This window comes from Leishmania donovani, chromosome 25 (assembly GCF_000227135.1).
Source record: "Leishmania donovani BPK282A1 complete genome, chromosome 25".
NCBI classification, from domain to species: Eukaryota; Euglenozoa; class Kinetoplastea; order Trypanosomatida; family Trypanosomatidae; genus Leishmania; species Leishmania donovani.
Genome location: NC_018252.1, coordinates 836400 through 856789, shown reverse-complemented (window position 1 = coordinate 856789; position 20390 = coordinate 836400). Strand labels below are relative to the sequence as shown.

The window sequence follows — 20390 nt, the reverse complement described above, 5'->3', positions numbered from 1 at the left end:
CACCACGAGAAGGGGCTGTGCATTGGCCGGCATAGGGGAGGGGAGGGGCTGCCCGGCTTCGCCACGCACCGAGTGGGGAGAGGGAGTGGGTGCACAGAGCCCTGCGGCATGGCGCACGGAGGCGTGGGTCCCTCCCCCCTCCGCCGTTAGTGAGGGGGAAAGGGGGGAGAGAGCGAGAGGAACAAGGGTGCCCGAGTTGAGCCACATTTTCGATTTTCCGTGAAGCCGCTGCACACGAAGCCCTGTCAGTCGCCGTCAGCCTGCGCCGAGCGTGGTTCATTACGTGTGCGGACGCTACTGCTTGGGTGCATCAAATCTGCGGCAGCCGCGTTGTCAGCCTCTGGGACAGCGCTGAGGTGGGGAAAATGGAAGAGAGAATGGGGGAGAGTGCACGCGTGTGGACAGGTGCGCGCGGCAGCAGAGGAAGCTGGATGGCCTCCAAGGGAGAGGCGAAGAGAATTCCTCTGACAAAGACAGGCATTGCCCCCTGGCCCTCCTCCTATCTCCGCCTCTCCACGCAGAACACACAGCGCCTCTTTCGCGGTGGCCAGAAGCCGCCAGAGAACCCACACACATGCAGGTGCACGTGGGCACTTTTTACTCTCTAGCGAGGCTGCACTTTCGGCCTACCTCGCTGGCCGTGGGCACACCTCTCCAGAGTTTTGCGGACTTGCTTGATGCGCCTGCGTAGCTCATGCAACGCAGCGCACTCGCGGCGCGCCACTGATACGTGATGCTGAAAGAGCCGCTCCTGTCGGTCTACCGTCTGTGCTTCCTCCAACAGCACGTCCAGATTGTCCTCTAGTGCAACGTAAGCGGCGTGCACCGCAGCCTGGCAGGTCGCCAGCGCGTCGTTGAGGCTGATCAACTCCTCATAGTTCCTCTTGAGTACAGCACTGGCTGGAACCACGAACGTCGACTTTCCATCGCTTCGCGTACGCTCGATCCACTTCGCATGACAGCTGTATGAGCTATTCGGCCGCGCCGCGGTCACGGCCGCCAATGTTGTCTTCATCTCCGCCACACTGCTTTTGAGAAGTCTCTCGTACCCGCGCCACTCCTGAACCGCCGCGTGGATATCGCCGGCGGTGAGAGTACCAACAAGGCGCGCCGTGCTGTCATCGCCGCACGCAAGGGTCTCCCCATCGAATGTCGGTGATGCCACGCTCTTGTCAGGCTTCGGCCTCTTGAAGGTGCGTTCAACGTGGGTATCTTCGAGTGTGGCCGCGTCGCGCAAGAAGACATCTGCCCCTGCTCCAACAGCCGCCGCAAAAATCGTCAGGAGCTGCTGCGATGGAGGTGAAGACAACTGAGAGGAAGACGAGTTGGAGTCTAGCCAGCTCAGTAGTTGGTGTATCACGCCCACTACGCTCACATCGTGCGCATCAGAGCTGTTTGCAGCGATCTCGTAGGCATAGGCGTCAATAGGGTCGGACGCTGGCATCCGCAGCGACGGCGCTTCGGAAAATACTGCCGCATCGTCGTCCGCTGTGGCCGGTACTTCCGGTGGGGACGCGGATGAGCCACCCCCGAAAGGACGAGGCAGGTCGCGCCGCCGGACTCCGATGTGATCGAGAGTGGATAGGACGGTGTCTTCCATCCGCCGCAGATCAAAGAGAAACGATAGCAGCGGATCAACGACGGCTGCAGGAGCACCATAGCGGAAGCCGTGACGCTTGGCATCGCGGTTAGACGTCATCCGCGATTTGCAGTGACGATTCTACGCGAGAATTGCGTGTGCGTGTGTGTGTGTGTGTGTGCCTCTTAGAGCCTGCCGGGCGACGTCTTGGACGCCGACAGCTTGGGAGGCACTTTGTATCTGTGCACCACGGCCCACTCAAAGTCCCTCAACAAGTGTGAGGCAGAAGCACCGTTGCTTCCGCTTCCGCCGCCTCAGCGTCTGTCTGTCTGCATGTGTGCGTGCGCGTGTGGGTTTGTGTTGGTATGGGCCGTCCGCGAGGGAGGTGAGAGGGTGCGCATGTTAGTGTGTGTGTGCGAGACAATAAAGGAGAACAGCGGTTCAAGGACACGTTAGTATTAAGAAAACAAGGGAGAAGGAGGCGGGCATCGAAAGCACACGGGGCTAACATGCACAACAACATGAGTGGAAAGGTAGCCGAGAAGGTGCAAGAGATGGGACACCGTCACCGACTCCGTGGCAACCCAGACCCTCTTGAGAGGCGGCTCCCCGTTGAAAGATGGAAAGCGGCTGTCCTTTAGACAAAGCTGTGCGACCCTCGATAAGGCGGGTGGAACCAGTGTGTACGGGTGCCCGTCTGGGCGGGTGGCTGTCGACGCGCGCTGCATTCGAGAGCTGTTTCGCCTCTGTCCTCCACATACACACACGCAAACACATATATGCATATTTGCATGCCTACGCGAACAGAAAGGCGCATGTGAACACCCAAAGAGCCGTGCACACATGACAACGCGCTTCATAACCCGCTCTCGATCTCGAGGAAAACTCTTCTAAAAGAGAAACCGAGTCGCATGATCTCTCTCTCCTCCTTACAACGCAGGCGCCCGCCTGCACAGGCAAAGGCCTCAAACACACGCGCACGCCAAAGAAGAGAAAAACGGACAAACACTCAAGTATCTACACACGCTATAAACGCGGCGGGGCGCGGGTGTCACACACGCGCAGAGACAGACAAGCACGCTGATGCACATTCTCCTCTCACTCAAGAGCCAAAGGCACGGAGACCACAACACTCTCACACACCCTGAGAGCACACAGTCGTCCATGTTCGTTCAGTTCAAAAAAGAACTGCAAACCCAAAGAGGCAAAAAAAAAACGAAATCAAGCAAGCCAAAAGAAGAGGGCAGTCGCACGAAACGAGTGTGGGAGAAAGACCTTCGCTTGCGATTCGGGTGTGCAGCCGTTGCGGCACCCGCACGCGCATCGCATCCGGTCGCGTACCTCCTCTGTCCACCCACATGCCGCCTTGTGGGCCTGTCCACCCGAGACACACGCACACATGTCTGTGGCAAGGCAGTCGAGCCCCAAATATATATATGTATACGGGCGGATGTCACACCCAGCGACACGCATGGCGGTATTGCTGAGTACGCAAGTGTACAGTGTGAGCAAGGGGAGGCACGACTCAGCAGGAGACGAAGCGGGGGGAGGGGGGAATGACACTGCTAGCGGCAGTGAATGAAGAAAAGAAAGGCAAGACGAAAAGAGAGTAAGTGAGGTTGATAGGCAAACAGACGCGGTAGTCCGACGAGCCTTGGCGAGAGAGCTGTTTCCAAGGCTCGAACCCAGACACAGTCACATACACATAAAACAGCGCACGTGAACCTGCTCGCCCCTACACAACTCCACGCCGATGGATGCGGTGAAAAGGACAACTAGGAGGTGGAGATGGTGAGAGGAGGGGTGTGCATGTGTGCGAATGGCGGAGAGGAAGGGCAGGGAAGAACACGAGGAGCCAGTTCAAGAATGCCGAACAAAGAAAAACAGAACAGAAAACGAACAACTCACAACAAGACTTTGGCGGCGTATGGAAGGCGGGTGGGTAGATGGGAAGCACAAGGAAACGGAGGGAACCGGGGGAAGAAGGGGTTTGGTAGATCCACAAGAGAAGACGAAAACATCAAAAAGTAGAGGGGCACCAGCCAGCATCGCACGATCGCGTACCTCTCTCTCTCGTAGTGCCCCCGCCGGTGAGGAAAGAGCGAGAGAGGGGCGGTGTGCTACGCACATATTGGCTGCGTCCGCACCGGGCGCAGCCACAGAAAGAGAGAGATCACATTTCAGCGGTGGCACTCATACATGGGAAGACCGACGCACAGAGAGACACACGCGGGCCACGCTGCAACGAGAAGTGTGCCGATAGCAGCGAGTAAGAGATCCGGAAGGGCATGGGCACGTGTAAGCAAAACAGCAAGATGACGACGGCGGCAGGTGTAGAGCGAGCAAAAGGGAGAAAAGGTGAAGAGATAATAATCTAAGCAAACACACGCACACGCGCCCACACAGAGAGGGAGAGGGAGAGGGAGGGAGAGAAGGGAAGGAAAGGGAAGGGAAGGAAGGCGAGAGGGGGTTGTGGCCGTTGACGTCGGACGTGTGCTTAGTGGAGGGAGCGCGCGTGTATGAGGGAGAGACTGGTGGTGCACGGATAAAGAATGGCCCAACACTCCCTTTCACAAGTCTTCGTGCGCATGATAACGATTCGCTGCTGTGTATGCGCGTCTATGCGAAAATCTTCGCCGGCGTGGGTGGACCATTCAGGCAGTCGTTGGCTGTATCGTCACACTCATGCACACGCGCGCTCAGGCATGTGAAGACATGCGAAGACAACTTGGCGCCACCCTCCACACCGTGCGTGCGCACAACGATTCCGCTTGTGTGATATCGTCCTGGGTATGCGGGTGTGTGTGAGCGCGTCTCTGTGTGCTTGCCTGGATTTTAGAGTACATGGCTTCTTCTTGTCTTCATGCAGAAAACGAAGGAGTGAGGGAGAGGGGGAGGGGCGTGCGTGTGAAAGACAAACACACGCACGCCAAACGCAAGGGAGACACCACCCAACGCTAAGTTGACGGAAACGAAAGCGTAAACAAACGAAAACGCGTCTTCGGTTGTATTTCCGTTTTAAGGATTCCTTTCCTGTGCCCTCCCGTCCTTTGGCGACGCAGCAGCCCGCGTTCGCAGGTTCGCGCATGCTCTGGCCGCGTCAGCTGTTGTTCAGGTGGCTGTCCGCCGTGCAGGAGAAGCCGCCAAACAGCCTCTGCTGGCCATCGTTGAGCTGCGAGCTCTGTGCCGGCGTATTCACGACTTGGTGCGGGTTCTTCAAAGAGGTCGAGGGGCCAGCGCTGACATTTTTGCGCGCAGCCAGCATCTCCTCCACCGACGGCAGTGGGGTCCACCGCGGTGGGGCAACCTTTCGCTGCGCCACCTCCTCAAAGCTGATCCCCGTCCAGTAGGGGTGCTGCTTCACCTCAGGGCCCTTGATGCGACGGTTGGGGTCCTTCATGAGCAAACGGCTGATCAGGTCTTTGGCTTCCGGCGACACCGTCACGCCACTGGGGAAAGAGAGGTCTGAGTACAAGATGTTGTCGAATACCTCCGTCATGCTGCGGCCATTGAAGGGAGTGCGACCGCACAGCATGCGGTACAGCAGAATGCCGAAGGACCAGAAGTCCACTGCATTGGTGTACTCACGTTGGCGCAGCACGTCAGGCGCCACGTAGAACGGCGACCCGACGAACGAGTTGGCGCGCAGGTCCTTGTCGGACACGTCCTGGCCGTCCTTGTGGAAATCCTTGGACAGGCCGAAGTCCGCAAGAGCGCAGTGACCCTCACCATCCAGCAGAATGTTCTCTGGCTTCAGATCTCGATATATGACACTGTGCTCGTGCAGGCACATAATGGCCAAGAGGATTTCGGCACCGTACAGCTGCGCCGTTGCCGGGTCGAGCTGCTTCTTCGGGACGGAGTTCATGTACTTGTCGAGGTCACCACCAGGCATGTAGTCCATGACGAAGAACAGCTTGTGCTCCGACTGGAAGGTCCAGTACAGTTTCAGCAAGTAGGGGTGGTTCAGGCGAGTCAGCACGTTGCGCTCCGTAAAGACGTCCTGCACTCGCTTGTGGTCCAGCAGGCCCTGCTTGTTGATCACCTTCATGGCGTAGTACTTGTTCGTCGAGAGGCGACGGCACAGCACCACATAGGCAAAGGAGCCCTTGCCGAGGACGTCGAGGGTCTCGAAGTCGTCTTTGGTCAGCTTCTCCTGCGGCGGCTCAGGGGTTTCCACACGCTTGTTCTCCAAGGTAGGCGTCGACTCGGACTTCTTATCATCCTCCTTGTCCTTCTTGTCCTTCTTCTTGAAGAGTTTCATGAACATTTTGACGGGGTGAGGGTGCTTGAGGTGTGCACAAGGGAGATGTGTCGTCGCTGAGAGCGAGAGAGAGGAGGCGTGTATGCGCTTGTGCACGGAGACGGCAGCCAAGAGGAGAAAACAAGAAAAACGGTAAAGCTTGCCGGCTTAAGCGCAGGTGAGGGGGAGCGGTCGGCGGTGGCCTGATGGAGGACACCTCACACAGATAGACGGAGGGAGGGGGGCGGTGCGTGTGCGTGAGTGGGTAAGTGAGTGTGAGGATGCGAGCCCGTGCCACGCCCGAACACTTCACGCACAAGAAACGCACAGCGGAAAAGAGGCTAACAAAGCGAGCGGAGGAACGACGACGGGAAGCAAGCCGACGCAGCAGAAGAGACGGACAACTACGGCACAGGAGGCAGTGGGGGGTGGGGGGTGAGGGACCGCTCGCTAATATGCGTGTGTGCGTGTGTGTATGTGCGCTACGCGGAAGACAGCAAAGAGACAAGCGGGTGCTTTTTGTTTCTTCTCACGTTAGTCAGTACCCGAAACGGTTGTGTTAGCGAGAGTGATGCGGAGGAAGCACGCACGTACGCGCCGGCGGGTAAGTGCGAAGGAGAGCGGAAGCCACAAACGCACACGCAGAGAAAGAGAGACTGTAATAGGATGTAAGCGTATGCTTTGTTGTACAGCCGTGTCTCTACGAGGATGGCGTTGGCGGTGACTTGGAGGGAATATGCGGGCGCGTTGTACTGACGAGGATGGCGTTTAGGCACCTCTTTTCGCTGATGTTGGTCTGCTTGATGCCTGGCGCTCTCTCCCGGGTGGGCGTTTGGTCTTCTGCTAGGCGTAGCGAAAGAGAGAAAACAAAGGGCGCTTGTTTAAGTGAAGGGGGAGCGCGAGTGGCTGAGGCTGCTGAGTGAAGCAGGCGTCTGCAGTGTGTGATGGTGCGTCTGTGCCGGGCACTGGGGGGGGGGGAGAAAGAGGACGGCCAAGCGCGCACAACTGGTTGTTATCCACTAGAGGAGGGGTGAGAGGGCGGTGACACGGCAGGGCCAGCGGAAGAGCGCACAACCGGGTGTATACAGACTGCTAAACAGACAGCAAAAAGGCAGAAAGGCTAGGAAATATATATATATATGTGTGTGTGTGTGCGTGCGTGCGTGCGGGAGACGCACCCACACCAAGACACACAAAACAAACAAAGCACACCACGCGAGAGAGGGAAAGGGAGGGAGGAACAATGAAGAAACAACGGAAGCGAAAGGCACAACGATGTCGAGGGCGGGCGGTGGAGAAAAAGAAAAGGCAGCGGGTGTTGGGTGGTGTAGAGGGAAGAGACTCGTTCTGCTTGGTGGCCGAGGGGAGAGTGAAGAGGACTAAGTACAGAGGAAGTGCACACAGCTCTACGTTGTGTGACAGGGAGAGAAAGGCGTGGGCGCAGAGACACACACAAACGGCGGAAGCGGGACGAGAGAGAGAGAGGGGGGCCACGACGGGGGTGAGTCGATGTGGATAGAGAGAATGACAGCAAATGAGGTGAAGGGCGCGCTGGGGATGAGGGAAGCGACGGTGCTGCATTCTGAGAGTGAGCCGCTGTACGACTTCAGCGTGCTCACCAGGAGGGTTGAGAAGGGACGTTGACACATCCACTGTAGCCTCCATCGCCTGATAATGTACATCATGCATGTTCGCGTGTTTGCTCGTTTATCATCTCTGGCGATGCCGCTCGTGCTTGGTTTCAGAAAGTGTTCACGTGTACGGTCGAGGCGGAAGAAAGGCTCCCAGCTGCGTCCATTCGGGAGGAGAGAACGGCATTCACCAGCAGTAGTGCAAGGAGAGATGTGAAACGCGCATCAAGAGACCATCAGTGCACACGCCAACACGCGCAGACAGGGAGATGGCAAGACCAAATGGACGAAGGGTCGCACAGCAAAGAAAACGGGAGAAGCAAGCGAGCGCCAGCCAAGTGGGTCAACGACATAGAGGGAAAGCCGGAGGCACACGCAGAGTAGCAACAGCAGCGAGGCGGCAGGCAGGCGAAGTCTTCCACAAGTGTCAAAGAGCCACACACAAGCACACACAAAACGGCGAAAACAGCGAGAGAGAGAGAGCGAAGCAGGCGCGACATGTGCACACAGACCACCCTATCATGGCATCACCTCCGCCACCGCATGCATGCACGCGCCTGAGGACTAAAATTCGTGGAGAAGCTCGGTGAGGTGGCTCTCCAGGCTCAGCAGACGGCTTGGCACAACCGGCGGTGAAGAAGCGGCTGCTTTGACCTGCAACTGCATTGGCGCAGCGGCGCCTGCACCTGCAGCCCACCCCCGCAGCTGTGTACACGCCTCTGCCACGTCCTCGGCACGACTGAGGCGGTGCGGCACGGTATGGGGCCCGAGGAGAAGCCGCATGTGCACCGAATCTAAAAGAGCGCTGGCGTATAGCCAACAGCAGAAGCAGAGCGCCTCCTCGCCGTCAGCGATAGGCGGTCCAAGGTACAGGAGGGAGAGCTCTTCCTGCGTGAACTCGCCATTGTCGACCGGTTGAGGGTCGGAGGTGGCGTTTGCGTGTTCGCCCATCCAGCCAACCATGCGAGGAACCCACAGCGCCACGTAGCGGCTCATCACTCGCTCCACCACATCCAAGGTCGGCGCATCTGTCGACGCCGGGAAAGAAGCACCACTGCAGGCGTCATGGACCCACACTGCGAGTGCCGCCCGCCGCTGCACCGCCTCTCGTACGCCGTCCAGCGCCACAGAAAACGGTACGAGAATGTTCGACGCGTCCCTCTCCCACGGGTGCAGGCGAAGCAGGGTCAGCACGCACACCTGCAGTGTCGTGACTCCGAACGCCTCCTGCGAGGTGGACTCCATAAACAGCGGCTCGGCTGCAAAGTCGGACAGCAATTTGGTGACGGCGTAGAGTCGTCCGCAGCGAGACTGGCTCAGCACATACTGATGAATAGGCAGCAGATCATCGGCGGAGCCGGAGGTGCTCCTCGCAGGCTTCTGCCGTCCATCGGTGCACGCCTGCGTGAGGCGCGTGGAGAGGTCGATCTCGCGGGACCATTGCACCAACACCTTGAGCAGCTGCGTGAGAGTCTGCGCCTCGCTGTTCAGCTTCTCTACACAGTGCACCGCGTCCGTGTACGGGTCGAAGAGCTTCTCCTGACTCTCGCTTTGGCGGGCAAAGACAACGCCGATGTCGTCGAGTGTGACGGCATCGCGCAGCCGCGCTACAGACGCCGCCAGCGCCGTCTCCTCCGCGCGGTACACCTGGCTGTACAGGTTTAGCAAGACGGGATAGCAGTGCTGAAAGACGCGGTCTGCCACCCAGCGGCCCACCAGAGCCTCCCCTCCGTAGTCGAGCACCTTCAACTGCTGCTCCGGCCCTACCATGTCCAGCACCCAGCGCACCATCGAGCGCGCCAGCGACGCAATATCACGCAAAGCCAGGTCAAGGTCCGCAGCGCTGATGCGCCGCCCCTCCGCTGGGTGGATGCAGCCGCCGTACGCGTTACGCAGCGTGCACCACCCCAGTGGGTTGCCGTGACCACCAGCACCCACTTCCGTGTCTACACCGCAAGTACCATACAGGCAGTAGAAGCAGCGCCGGAACACATGCAAAGCCGTCTTGGCGACCTTGTGAGCGTTGAGCAGTTCAAGCACGCAGCTGCGCACGTACTCTGTGGAGTTGGACTGCTTGATGTCTGCACGAGATATGTCAGCCTTCTCATAAGTGATGCGGCGCGCCTTGGCATCGGCGTTGCTCAGCAGCGACTCCCACTGGAAGCTCTCGCGCCACTCGTACACCTCCGTGTCCATGCGGGCCTGTGGAGTGAGACTCGGCAGCACGAGCTCTCCATCTACGGGGCTGCAGGCGCTGCGCCAGTCGGCGGATATTCGAACGCCAGACGGCAGCGTAACGTGCCCCTCACCGTTGCATTTGCCATCACGCCACACCACATCCAGCACGACGCCATCCCATCCCGGTCGCGACGCCGGAGGCCATCGAGCCGCCCCGCATGGTGCGTGACGCTCAGCGAGTGCCTTGCCATCGCCGCTCCCGCAACTCCATCCACCATCGCTGCACAAGCGAGAGAGGCACCCCTCCACTTCGGCAGGAAATATGAAAAGAGTACCAGTGTCGTGGAACTGGCCGCGGCGGAACCGACCAATGTACCGGCTCCCGCTGGCCCACACGTAGCACCCGAAGCCCTCGCGCTCATTCTCCGCCCACTCCCCAACGTAGCGATCGCCGCTGGACGTCACCAGCTCACCCCAGCGGTGCCGCGACGGCTCCACAGAGGCGGCCCAGGCGCTGAACTTGGAGCGGGTCTGTGCGGAGGGTGGCTGCTTCACTTTCAGCTCCACAAAACCGCAGTAGCGATCCCCGTTCGGATAGTCGACACGAATAGAGGAGGAGAGGTCAGGCCGATCCATCCGCCACCGCGCCCACAGTGTGAACGTCGGTGTGCACAGGCGTCCGTAGCCGTCACGCCAGCGCTGCACAAAGTGGCCCTCGTACCGCACTTGGCCGTCCCCAGAGCGCCAAACACCACGTCCATGGGGAATGGCTACGCCATGCTTTACCTCAACAGCGCCTTCGTACGAGTCGCCAAGTTCCAAGGAGAGGTGATGGCTGATGCTGCTCGCCAAGGATGTCGCGGCCGCCGCCGTAGCGCCGTCTCGCGGAGACGTCCGCATGCGCTCCAACAAGCACAGCAGGTGTGAAGGAGCGAAGCCTGAAATTGGAGCGGAGGCGATTGAAAGAGAGAAGCGCACCAATCCTTTTTCGGCTTTCCGTCCCCTTTCATCTGCCGCCAGTCCCGTCGCGAGCCACAGTACGTTGAGTGTCGCACCTGCACTGACAATAGCGAGGTGGGTAAGCGTGTGAAGAGCCGAAGGGAGAGAGAAAGGAAGCGGCAAAGGCACGAAGAAGACGAGGAGTGGCGGGGTCGGTGAGGCTTTGAGGAGGCGCCCACGCGGCGCGGGGGAGCGAGGGCAGCGTATGTGCGAGAGCGCATGCGAAGAATGTCACGTCCATCAGGGTCATGAAAACACGTACTCACAAGCAGACCCTTGAAGACAGAGCGAGTCGCGATGCGACTGACGCGTGTGCAGCCCCACTGGCCTCTGTCATCAACTTACGCACCGCCCGCTCTCAACCTGTGATCGTGGCGGCAGCCGCACTCTGTCGGTTCTGCTGCTCCTCTCACCTCTTTTATCAACTCGGTCCCGCCAGCAGAAGTGAACGGCACTCGGCGATGGAGGAGGGGACAAAAAGACACGCCACAGTTGCAACAGCATACGTTTCCGCACACGCCAGAAGAGAGAAGGTGCGCACTAGAACGAGCCGACAGGGACGAGGATGGGCGGCGGGTCGCAGCGTCCGTACGTACGAGCGAGGGAAGGAGGACGGTATAGCGCACACCCAATGGTGACATGCCACGCCGACGATACGCCACTCGCATCACAACAATCATCGCAGAGCACACAGCACAGCACCTTCGCAGAGAGCCGCATGCCTCGACTGCTTGCCCCCGTTCGAACCAGCTGACCTGCTTCGTCTCCTCGCGCGCCACTCGGCGAGGCTTCTTCGTGTCTCGGTCAGCACACATGCGCACAGGCCCACTTCGGTCGCCACTGTCCCACCGCCTGTTCTTCATGCGGTCGCAGCCCGCGGCTTGGCTTTTGGCAAGGCTGGAGAAGCGTCTGCCGTCTTCTTGGACGGCGCTGACGCCTCACGTGCCGCCTTCTTCGCCGCCTCGTACTGCTGGTAGTAGTCGTACACCTCCGTGTCATCCGCGTACTTGAGAGCCGGGTCTGGGTGCTGATACCAGTTCGGGACAAAGAGCACGAGACACACCACCGTCGCCGCGCACACACCGATGACAGTGACGAGCACGCAGCCCATCCAGTACGCGATCGGAAAGGAGACGGCCAGTGACCCCCACAAAATGCACTGGAACATGTCTGCGCAATACCCCTGATCCCGAAGCGACATGGGTGAGAAGAGACCAGCTACCCAGCGTGCGGCGGGGTGCACCTTGCGCAGTGCCGGCGCAACGGGATGCGCTTCGGGTGTGGCGGCGGCCTCCATGAACAGCACACAGAAAGCACGGCGCTCAACGCCGGTGGCAGAAGTGGGATGAACACAACAGAGACAACAGCGGTAAATAGTGGGCGGATAGCGGGCGCTGCGACTGCTGTCGCCACGAAGAGAGAAAACAATGGAATCCAGACTTTAGTGGGCACGCGCACACGCAAAGGCACCATGCACAGGCAGAGAGAGTGTGACGCAGCAGGAGTAGAAGCCGCATCCGTCACGGGCCACATTGGAAAGTAGCACCATCAGCAGCAGCAGAGGTAGAGCGAGACCAAGAAGGCGCGTGAAAGAGAGGGAGAGAGGGAAACAGAGGGATGAAAGGAGGGAGAAAAGAGTGGTGCAAAGGGGTGGGCGGAGAGTGGGAGATAGGCACAGCGGATGCACCGACCGCTAGTGGCTCTCAACGCCACTGTGCACCACCACAAACCAAGATGCGATGAAGACACGAACCAGCAGATGCGATCGGCGTTGGACGTCTGCCTGCCGCGGTGCGAGTCCACGCAGCACATCGCCGAAGAGTAGAATTTCGATAAAGAGTGGAGATGATGAAAGGTCACAAGGGAAGCAAGAGAGCAAGAGAACTCCAACGATATACACAGGCCTGAGAAGACACGCCCATATCTCCTCCAACGATGTACGTCACCTTTCCCCTATGCGCTTCCTACATGCCCGTCAAACCGTTGGTGTTGCTCCTGATGATAGTTGTGGAAGCAAAGGCAGAAGAGAAAGGAGAAAAGGGAGCCGTGAACGGGAGAGGATCGAGGAGAGGGCACGTACGTCCTGAACCAGCTGTGTCCACACACATGCGTTGTTACGCACTGCATTGTCAGAAACTCAGCCCGGAGAGCAGGTGTCCTCCCCCACAGAGCTGTAACCGCGAGCCCCATCGCCACCTTCACCGTCTCACCGCCTCGCGGTCACCCCCGCGCCCCACCCCCACGACGCTCTGTTCCCTCCTCTGCTACTTCATCTTCTTCGCATACTTGACGCGGTAGATGGAAATCCAGTGCAGTATCGCAGTCACGGCGTTCTGATGAAAGGCTACCTCCGTGGAGAAGGATACGGTAGTGGCTGTGCTGCCGCTGCCACCAGCACCGCCACCACTGTTAGGGGAGCCAAAGACAGCTTGCGCGTCAGAGAAAGCCTCTGTCTCCTCTACGTCGTACTGCGGAACGTTGCGCCGCATGAGTACAGCCGCAAACGTCAAGGCCAGCACCCGCTCGTTCACCCCATTCACCTCCTGGTTCACCAGAAGGCCGCAGCACAGGTCAAGTATCCAGAGCAGGATGCCGCGAAGGTACGGCGGCATGCCCTGCATGTATCCGACGGGGTCGCAGTTGAAGAAGGACGAGTCGAAGACCGCGATGTCCATCTGCGCCAGCCAGATGAGGATGGCCCCCATGATGACCGCTGGCGGTGACCGCTGCAGCACCTCTGGCAAGCGCGTCGCGCTGTTGGGGAAGAGGGCCTCGGCAGTAGCGACGTTGGATGAGCCCAGCTTATCTGAGCCTGGGGCGTAGCGCGCTGGCTGTGCAGAGGACACCGGCGGCTGGTACTGGCGCGAAAGCGGCGCCTTCTTGGCGTCTGGCAGCGAGGCCCAATAGCTGGAGATTGTCGCGGCCATGTTCATCTGATCGCTCAGCGCCTTCGTCAGGCGCATCGTCTCTGACATGACGAGTTCATTGTGGGTACGGTAGTTGACGGCCTTGCCAAGAAGCAGATGCACGACGGCGGGGCTGGTGTACCCCTGCTGCCGAATGAACGCGTGCTTCAACACCTGCAGCATGAGAGGGGCAGTGTACTCCCCGAGGGGGGACTCCAGCACCGTCAGTGGAAGGCACCCTGGTAGACACTGCTTGAACAGGTCCTGCTTCGGCGAAATGACCGCGAAGGTCACAAAGTACTTGAGGATGCCGTTCACGGAGAGCACCAACACCTGCTCATACTCCCACAACACAGCGTGCGGGGGCTGTTGCATAACAAGGCGCACGTCCACGGACTCCCCACGGTGCAGCTCCGCCTTCTCCAGCTTCGCCTCCATGAACTTGTCTTCCGCCCGCACGCCGTCAATGACAGTCTGCGTCTGCGCGATCGAGACCGTGAAAGGATGCGAGCCGTTGTTCTGCACGGTGACCGTCGCAGTGAACGCCTGCGCGTTCTCAGCGATGTCGTCGACGCAGTTGCCCACAAACCGAGAGTGCGGGTTCGTCACGCTCATTTTCGGCACGTACTTGAGCGTGGGCAGTACACGGCGCAGCTGCGCCAGTCCGATCGGGTCGTCGTGGTTTGTGCGCGGAATAACGTTGGACGCCTTCGCCTGCAGCTCCGTTGTGAGCACGTCAAAGGCGAGTCGCTGGCACCGCGCCGCCCAGGCACCGCTAGCGTTGACGCAAAGTTTTCGAATGCTGCTCAGCACTGACTCAGGAATGTCCTGGTCCGGGTACATGTAGCCGTAGAGGAACGGGTTGATCTGGGAAGAGTGGAAGGAGTCGAGGCGCTCCTGCGCCTTTTGTATTGCCTTGGCGTCTGAAGGCGGCGGCTGTGTGTGGATGCTGCTGCGTCGTGCGCTGAGAAAGCACTCCGCCAGCTCGCCCGTGGTGAGGGCATAGCGCGCCGAAGGCGGTGTCAGCACCGCCACGTTGGTGCTCACACTCACCACAGGAGGGAGGCTGCTGAAGTCGTCAGGGACAGACATGAGGGTCAACAGTGCAACGAGATGGGCCGCCAAAGGGGAAGGTGAGTGCGAGGAAACAAAAAGTGGCGAATCGCGAGAGAGGCGCACACACGCACGCACACGCAGCGCAGAGGAGTTATGCGTAACCCCGCGTAGCAGGTGTGAAGCGCAGCCGTGCAATGAGTGGGTGGGCGGTCCAAGGAGAGTCTCAGCTTCGCACAGAGATGCACACAGAGACACACAGAGACGAAGAGAGAGAGCCAAGCGCGCAAGCCTCCCGGTGAACAATCTTCCCTCGCACGCTATCCTTCGTTGCCTGCAGAACTTGTGCAGTAGTCGCACACTACCGCGTTGTTATCGTGCTTCGGCACACTCGGCCCATGAGAATGTGCGAGGCAAAAAGAGGTGAGTGCCAGTGCACCAACGGCGGTGCCACGGCACGGCCGCGTGAAGCGGGCAGAGAAAAGGAATAGACAACATCGCAGGTGAGCGGTAGAGAGAGTGAGAGGGGAGGGAGAAAGAGGCAAGAGGAGCAGTAGCACCGTTGCTGCGGGTGCGGTAGCCACGCGCTGGCAGCACCGAGTGCGCCTCATCGCCTGCACAGCCCAGACACACCGACATGGAGACGTCGCTCTTCTCGTGTTGGGAGAACGACGGCGCTAGAGAGGCGCGGGGCTTGGGGGAGGGGGGAGGTAGATCCTGCGCAGCGAGCCTCACCCGCCCCCTCCCCCTTGCATCCCCGCCTCGCCGCTACACATCAACACGCATGCGCGCGTGTGCTGCCACTTAAGTAGTCATCTGGCTTCCACGGTTGTTGCGCACGGAAGTGCGCGGGAGCAACCCCATGTGCACGCCTCTCGCTTTATCACATTGGCGCGTGATGCAGCCGTCGTCGTACAAGCCGGTACAGAGTTGGGAGAGGAGACAAAGAGAGACGAGGAAGACAGGGAAGGAAGGAGAGATCGGAGGAGGTGCTCACCATACGCGCATATGCACGTGCATATCGGGCATGTCTCCTACTCGTGGGTGCCGTCCTGGGCATTGGACAGCTTGAGCAGTTCGTCGTTCAGGAAGGTGATGCTCTCAGAGAAGGTTATCAGCTGGCTCCCGTGTGGATCGATCTGCTCCACCATGGACTCCACTGCCTCCTCCGACTTGCTCGGGTCCAGCTCACGCACGATGGAAGCGAACTCGAATCTGTTCACAATGCCGTTCTGGTCTTTGTCGTGCCGCCGGAATATCTTCACGTAAGGCTCCAAGAAGCGCACGTGCCCGTCCAGCTGGAAGTCTAGAAGCAGCCGCACAAAGTCCTTGCACGGCAGCTGCGAGTGCGCCGCCGTCGGCGACAGCCTCACATCATCCTTGTTGCCTCGCTGCAGCTTTGGCAGGGACCGGCGGCGGAGGTACTCATGGATGATGGCCGTGATGAGGGCAGAGTCGGCCGCGTTGTACATGTAGTTGACCACCTCCCTCCACGCGCCCTCTGCCACCGTGCCGCGCATCACCTGCTGAAGTGCGTTGCTCAGCTCCACCACACCGCTGAGCGGCCGCTTCGCCTGGATGTGCTTGCGCAGCAACTCCTTCACCGTCTGGCGCACGTGCTGCTGGACGAAGCGGAACTCCTCATCGATCTCGTTGCGCAATATCTTGCCAAACACGGCTACGTCGTTGTCCTCCGGCGCGTAGCGCCTCACGGCCTCCACGATGGCGGTGGCCCACTCGAGGATAATATCCCGCAGCCCATACTTTTGGTTCAGGCAGGTGTACATGTGCTGCTCCAGCGTTTCGCGCGGCAACTGGTTCTGCTTGCACTTGTCGTCGTACTTGACCTTGGAGGTGTAGATGTCTTCGATGATTTCCTTCAGCTGCCGAAGCGACAGCACCTTCGTGAAGCTCGACCTCCGCGCTTTGGGCTCTGAAGACGGCCGCTGAGATCGCCGCGTGAGCCCAGCCGGCGGCAGTGGCTGCGGAGAGGCGCCTATCCGGCTCGCGTCCATGTGGGTGGTGTGCCCCGTGCGCGTCAGTGGGGTCGCTCCAAGCGACGCGCGCACACCCGAATCAGCGCCATGCGGTGCCTCCTCCCTCTCGCGCCGCGAGTTTTCCCCTTCGATCGACGGACCCTGTGCCGCACTTTCTGGGAAGCACTCGATAAGGGAGCGGATGTCTTCCATCGCGTCCTGCATGTCCCGCTTCATGTGCGCCAGCCTGCTATCACGATCTTGCAGTATACGGCGCCAGTGCATGTCGTACTGATCCATCATGGCCGACTCGTAGCGCAGCAGCGTCTGCAGCTGTCGGCCGAGAACGTCGTGACCATCCTTGAATGCGCTCCGTATGACATCACCGAAGCAGAACTCGTAGAGGAGGCGCCGCGCCTTGAGCACTTCGCCCTCCTGCGCGAACGCGTCGTCCTCCGCCGCCGTCAAACACGTGACGTGCTGCACGACGCGGTTCATGTAATCAAAGAACTCCTGCGTCGTGGAGGCATCTTGGCGGCTGACATCGGCGAAGAGGCTCTCGATGCCTGCCGAGTCCGTCGGCTTCCAGTACGCGCGGTCCGCCGACGCCATCTCAACGGCAGCATCGATGTCACGGTTGACAGCGCCGCCCTCCTCAACTTCCTCTCTCGGATCAGCAAGGGCGGTGCCATTTAAGCAGGTGAGGGCGGGAAGCCGCATGATCAGCTGCTCCTCCGCCTCCGCCGCCGGTGCTGGAAGGGTCACGGAGAGGGAGGTGAGCCGCGGCAGCGACTGCAGACCGTCCAGAATGCGGTGAACGCCCCCAAGAGGGTTGGAGCTGAGGTCGAGTGCTTCCAGCTTGGTCAGTGATGACAGGTCCATTGGGAGGTCACGGAGTTCGTTGTGCGACACGTTCAGGCAACGCAAGCGCGGCATCTTCGCCAGGAGAGGCACCAAAGCATCGAGCGAAGTCAAGCGCATGCCGGAAAGCGACAACTCTGCTGCATCCAGCCTGTCGCGGATGATGTTCTCCGCCTTGAAGGACGGCATCGCGGCAGCACTTCGCCTCTCTTCTCTCGCACGCTCTCCAATGGCACAACACGGAAGATGCGTGCGTGTGCGCGCAGCGGTAGATGGCGCGCTCGATCCGGGCAGTCGACTCGAGCGTGAACGCCTTGATATTGGATTGCTGCTTGATGGCGTGTGCGTTTGCAGATGAGCCCTCAGTCAGCACACGCGCGCTTTCGGCTATGTGCGGTGGTGAGTGTGCTGCGTGCGCGAAGGTGGGCCCGATCAGTAGAGGCACACGTGCACGTAATGGAGGAGATGGACAACGGCGCTGGAGGGTGGAGACGGAGCGACAGAGAGAGAGAGAGCAAGGGAGGCGGCGGAAGATGAAATAAGGGAGTGACGACGGGAAGGCACTGTCGTACCGTCCCCGCCCCTCCCCTTCCCGCTGAGAACGCTCTCGGGAGGGAAGACGACGAGATTCGAGCACGTTGGTCTGTAGACGCGCAGACGAGAAGAATTGGGCATCGGCGAGTGGGTACAGAAGCATTCATATCGTTATCCTCTGCCCTCTCGTCCTCCTCCTCTCTCCTTCGCGGCCCCTCGTCGATGCGTTTTCTCTTTTTGGCGGCGGCCATCGTCATTGAGAAGGCCAGGGCGCCGTCAGCGCAACTGCCGCGGCACGGCCACGCAGCAGCAGCAGCAGCAACGGTCCACGAATACACATGACGCCATCCTATCCCCACGCGGCTGTCCACGTGGCTCTCCTCAACAGTACGCGCCGTCTGCCTCATGTTGAAGCTGTGCTGCGCATCGCAGCACAAACGGAAATAGCAAAGCATGCACACTACCATGGCAACGCAGTCGCCCAGCACTGCTGAAGGCGTGTGCGCCAATGGGCGGACACGAGCGCACATACCACCTAGAGCCTCATTGCGTCTCGGTGACAAGTTTCAGTGAGCTATCCCCCTCAAGTGGCGGGTGAGGCGGCGTCGTCCGTCGCGGTCCCCACACGTGGCGGCTCTTTGGCGACGTAGAAGTACAGCGGCACCAACGACTGCGTCGTGATGTGCTGGCGGCAGAACGGGCACACGGCCTCCTGCGGGTTCGACTGGATCCACTCAGCGATGCACCGCCAACAAAAGATGTGGCCGCAGTTCGTCGCAGTTGGGCACTTGCGATTGCTCAGGCACAGCATGCACTTCCCGGGCCGCGCGTCCTCGGCATCCTCGTCGCTGCTGGTGATGACGGCCGCCTCAGTCGACCGCTTCGCCTCGCGCGACGTGCGCTCCTTGCTGTAACGCCAAAGGCGCACGACCAGCTCTACCAGCAGCACGAGGCCAAGAACAAAGTACGAGCCCGGAGCACCATCGCTGTCCTGCAAGGCCCGCGACGGCTTCAGGCTCAGGAACCGTACCCGCACGATGCGATGTGGAAGCGTGCCGAAGCGCTCGAAGAGAAACAGCGCGCAAAGTACTGCCTTCTTCAGCACCTCCTCAACATCGGCCGTGGACATGTCAGGGAAGAGCTTGCGGGCCACCATGAACACCGCCGTCGGCTCGACAAGTTGCAGCACAGCGAGCAGGAACACGCGCGCCGGCCCGACCGGCTGCCACGGATGCGCCTTGACCACGGGCAGCAGGTCACAAAACTCCTGCCCGAGCGTCTGCACTCGAGACATCGAAAAGAGTGTGTAGAGGGAGCACGCTATTGCGGGGATGTGTGTATCGTACTTGTTCGTGAGCTGTGCACCGATGGTATTCATCATTAACTCTGTGATCGGTCGTGCGATTTGCGTGTCGCTGATGTGCGCATCCTTGTACAAGGAACGCAGAATGAAAGGGGCAGTGGCCGTCTGCATGTTTCTTCTGTCACAGGAAGAAGGCAGCACTAAGTACGGGGGAGAGGGGACGAGGGCCTACACTGCGGCGCAACACGCGATTGGGGCGTGTGTGTGGGCCTCTCTGCTTTCAGATCCGCAGTGGGTGGGTGGGTGGGTGGGGGAAGAAAAAGAGAAGGGGATGCGCGGTAGATATGTACTGACGCACAGAGGTGTCTATGCGTCACTGTTATAATATTCGTGATAGTGAGCCGCACGGGGTGGAGGGGGCGGGGCAGGGAAACGAGTGCGCGTCCGAGGCTTTGAGAAGCGGAGCAGCGCACGTCCAAAGTGCGAGCGGGTGGCGGCGGCGGAGGAGACACCGGCACAAAGAGAGAGAAAGCTGAGGGAGTGGAGCGCCGCCATCATTCGAGAGAGGTGGTGGCACACAGGATAGCGGGTATGCCGCGATGAGGCACTGCAGCTGAATGGCCCCGATCCCTTTCAGGAGATTGCCGCCTCCCGCGAGCGTGTTCACACGCCGGCGTATCGGGGGAAGAGCGGCGGCTGCACAGAAACGACGACAAAGTGGGCGGGTGCTCGCGTTTCTCTTCGAATCGCAGACTGCCACGCACGCACATGTACACATCAAAATACGCGCCCCCTGCATGCGGCTCAAGCCGAGACTTCGGTACTCGCGAAGGAGCTGAGAGCAGGTGCGGTGTAGGGAGCCGCATATGCACGGCGTTGTTGGTCAGCTTGTATGACGAGAGAGCGAGGAAGCAACCCAGGTGAAAAAGTGGCGGTCGGTGGGGCGGCATACGATCAGTAAAAAGAAAGGGATGTGAGAAAGCCCGCGCGGAGCACACAGAAGCACCGTCAAGCGCGCGCGTGACGCTGTTTTCTTCCTTCCGCCAACGTGTCCGTTTCGCTGCTGTGCAACGCGAGGTCAACACTGCACCCCCCGGGTCTGCCACAGGGCCCCTCCCACTCGCATC

General features: G+C 60.0%; 7 protein-coding genes across 7 annotated transcripts; all 7 read right to left on the bottom strand.

The window, feature by feature from the left end:
* Nucleotides 1–604: 604 nt before the first annotated feature.
* LDBPK_252460 (hypothetical protein, conserved) lies at nt 605–1699 on the bottom strand (the record flags this gene model as incomplete). The annotated part of the gene is made up of 1 exon (XM_003861528.1): nt 605–1699. The coding sequence occupies one exon, from the start codon at nt 1697–1699 to the stop codon at nt 605–607; it is 1095 nt and encodes a 364-aa protein (XP_003861576.1).
* A 2980-nt stretch (nt 1700–4679) lies between these two features.
* On the bottom strand, nt 4680–5849 carry LDBPK_252450 (serine/threonine-protein kinase, putative; the record flags this gene model as incomplete). The annotated part of the gene is made up of 1 exon (XM_003861527.1): nt 4680–5849. The coding sequence occupies one exon, from the start codon at nt 5847–5849 to the stop codon at nt 4680–4682; it is 1170 nt and encodes a 389-aa protein (XP_003861575.1).
* Nucleotides 5850–8017: 2168 nt separating this feature from the next.
* LDBPK_252440 (hypothetical protein, conserved) lies at nt 8018–10531 on the bottom strand (the record flags this gene model as incomplete). Its single annotated transcript, XM_003861526.1, has 1 exon — nt 8018–10531. One exon carries the CDS (start codon nt 10529–10531, stop codon nt 8018–8020), a length of 2514 nt encoding a protein of 837 aa, XP_003861574.1.
* A 958-nt stretch (nt 10532–11489) lies between these two features.
* LDBPK_252430 (hypothetical protein, conserved) lies at nt 11490–11927 on the bottom strand (the record flags this gene model as incomplete). Its single annotated transcript, XM_003861525.1, has 1 exon — nt 11490–11927. One exon carries the CDS (start codon nt 11925–11927, stop codon nt 11490–11492), a length of 438 nt encoding a protein of 145 aa, XP_003861573.1.
* Nucleotides 11928–12894: 967 nt separating this feature from the next.
* On the bottom strand, nt 12895–14628 carry LDBPK_252420 (hypothetical protein, conserved; the record flags this gene model as incomplete). The annotated part of the gene is made up of 1 exon (XM_003861524.1): nt 12895–14628. One exon carries the CDS (start codon nt 14626–14628, stop codon nt 12895–12897), a length of 1734 nt encoding a protein of 577 aa, XP_003861572.1.
* A 995-nt stretch (nt 14629–15623) lies between these two features.
* LDBPK_252410 (hypothetical protein, conserved) lies at nt 15624–17615 on the bottom strand (the record flags this gene model as incomplete). The annotated part of the gene is made up of 1 exon (XM_003861523.1): nt 15624–17615. The coding sequence occupies one exon, from the start codon at nt 17613–17615 to the stop codon at nt 15624–15626; it is 1992 nt and encodes a 663-aa protein (XP_003861571.1).
* A 928-nt stretch (nt 17616–18543) lies between these two features.
* LDBPK_252400 (hypothetical protein, conserved) lies at nt 18544–19434 on the bottom strand (the record flags this gene model as incomplete). The annotated part of the gene is made up of 1 exon (XM_003861522.1): nt 18544–19434. One exon carries the CDS (start codon nt 19432–19434, stop codon nt 18544–18546), a length of 891 nt encoding a protein of 296 aa, XP_003861570.1.
* Between the last annotated feature and the right edge of the window lie 956 nt (nt 19435–20390).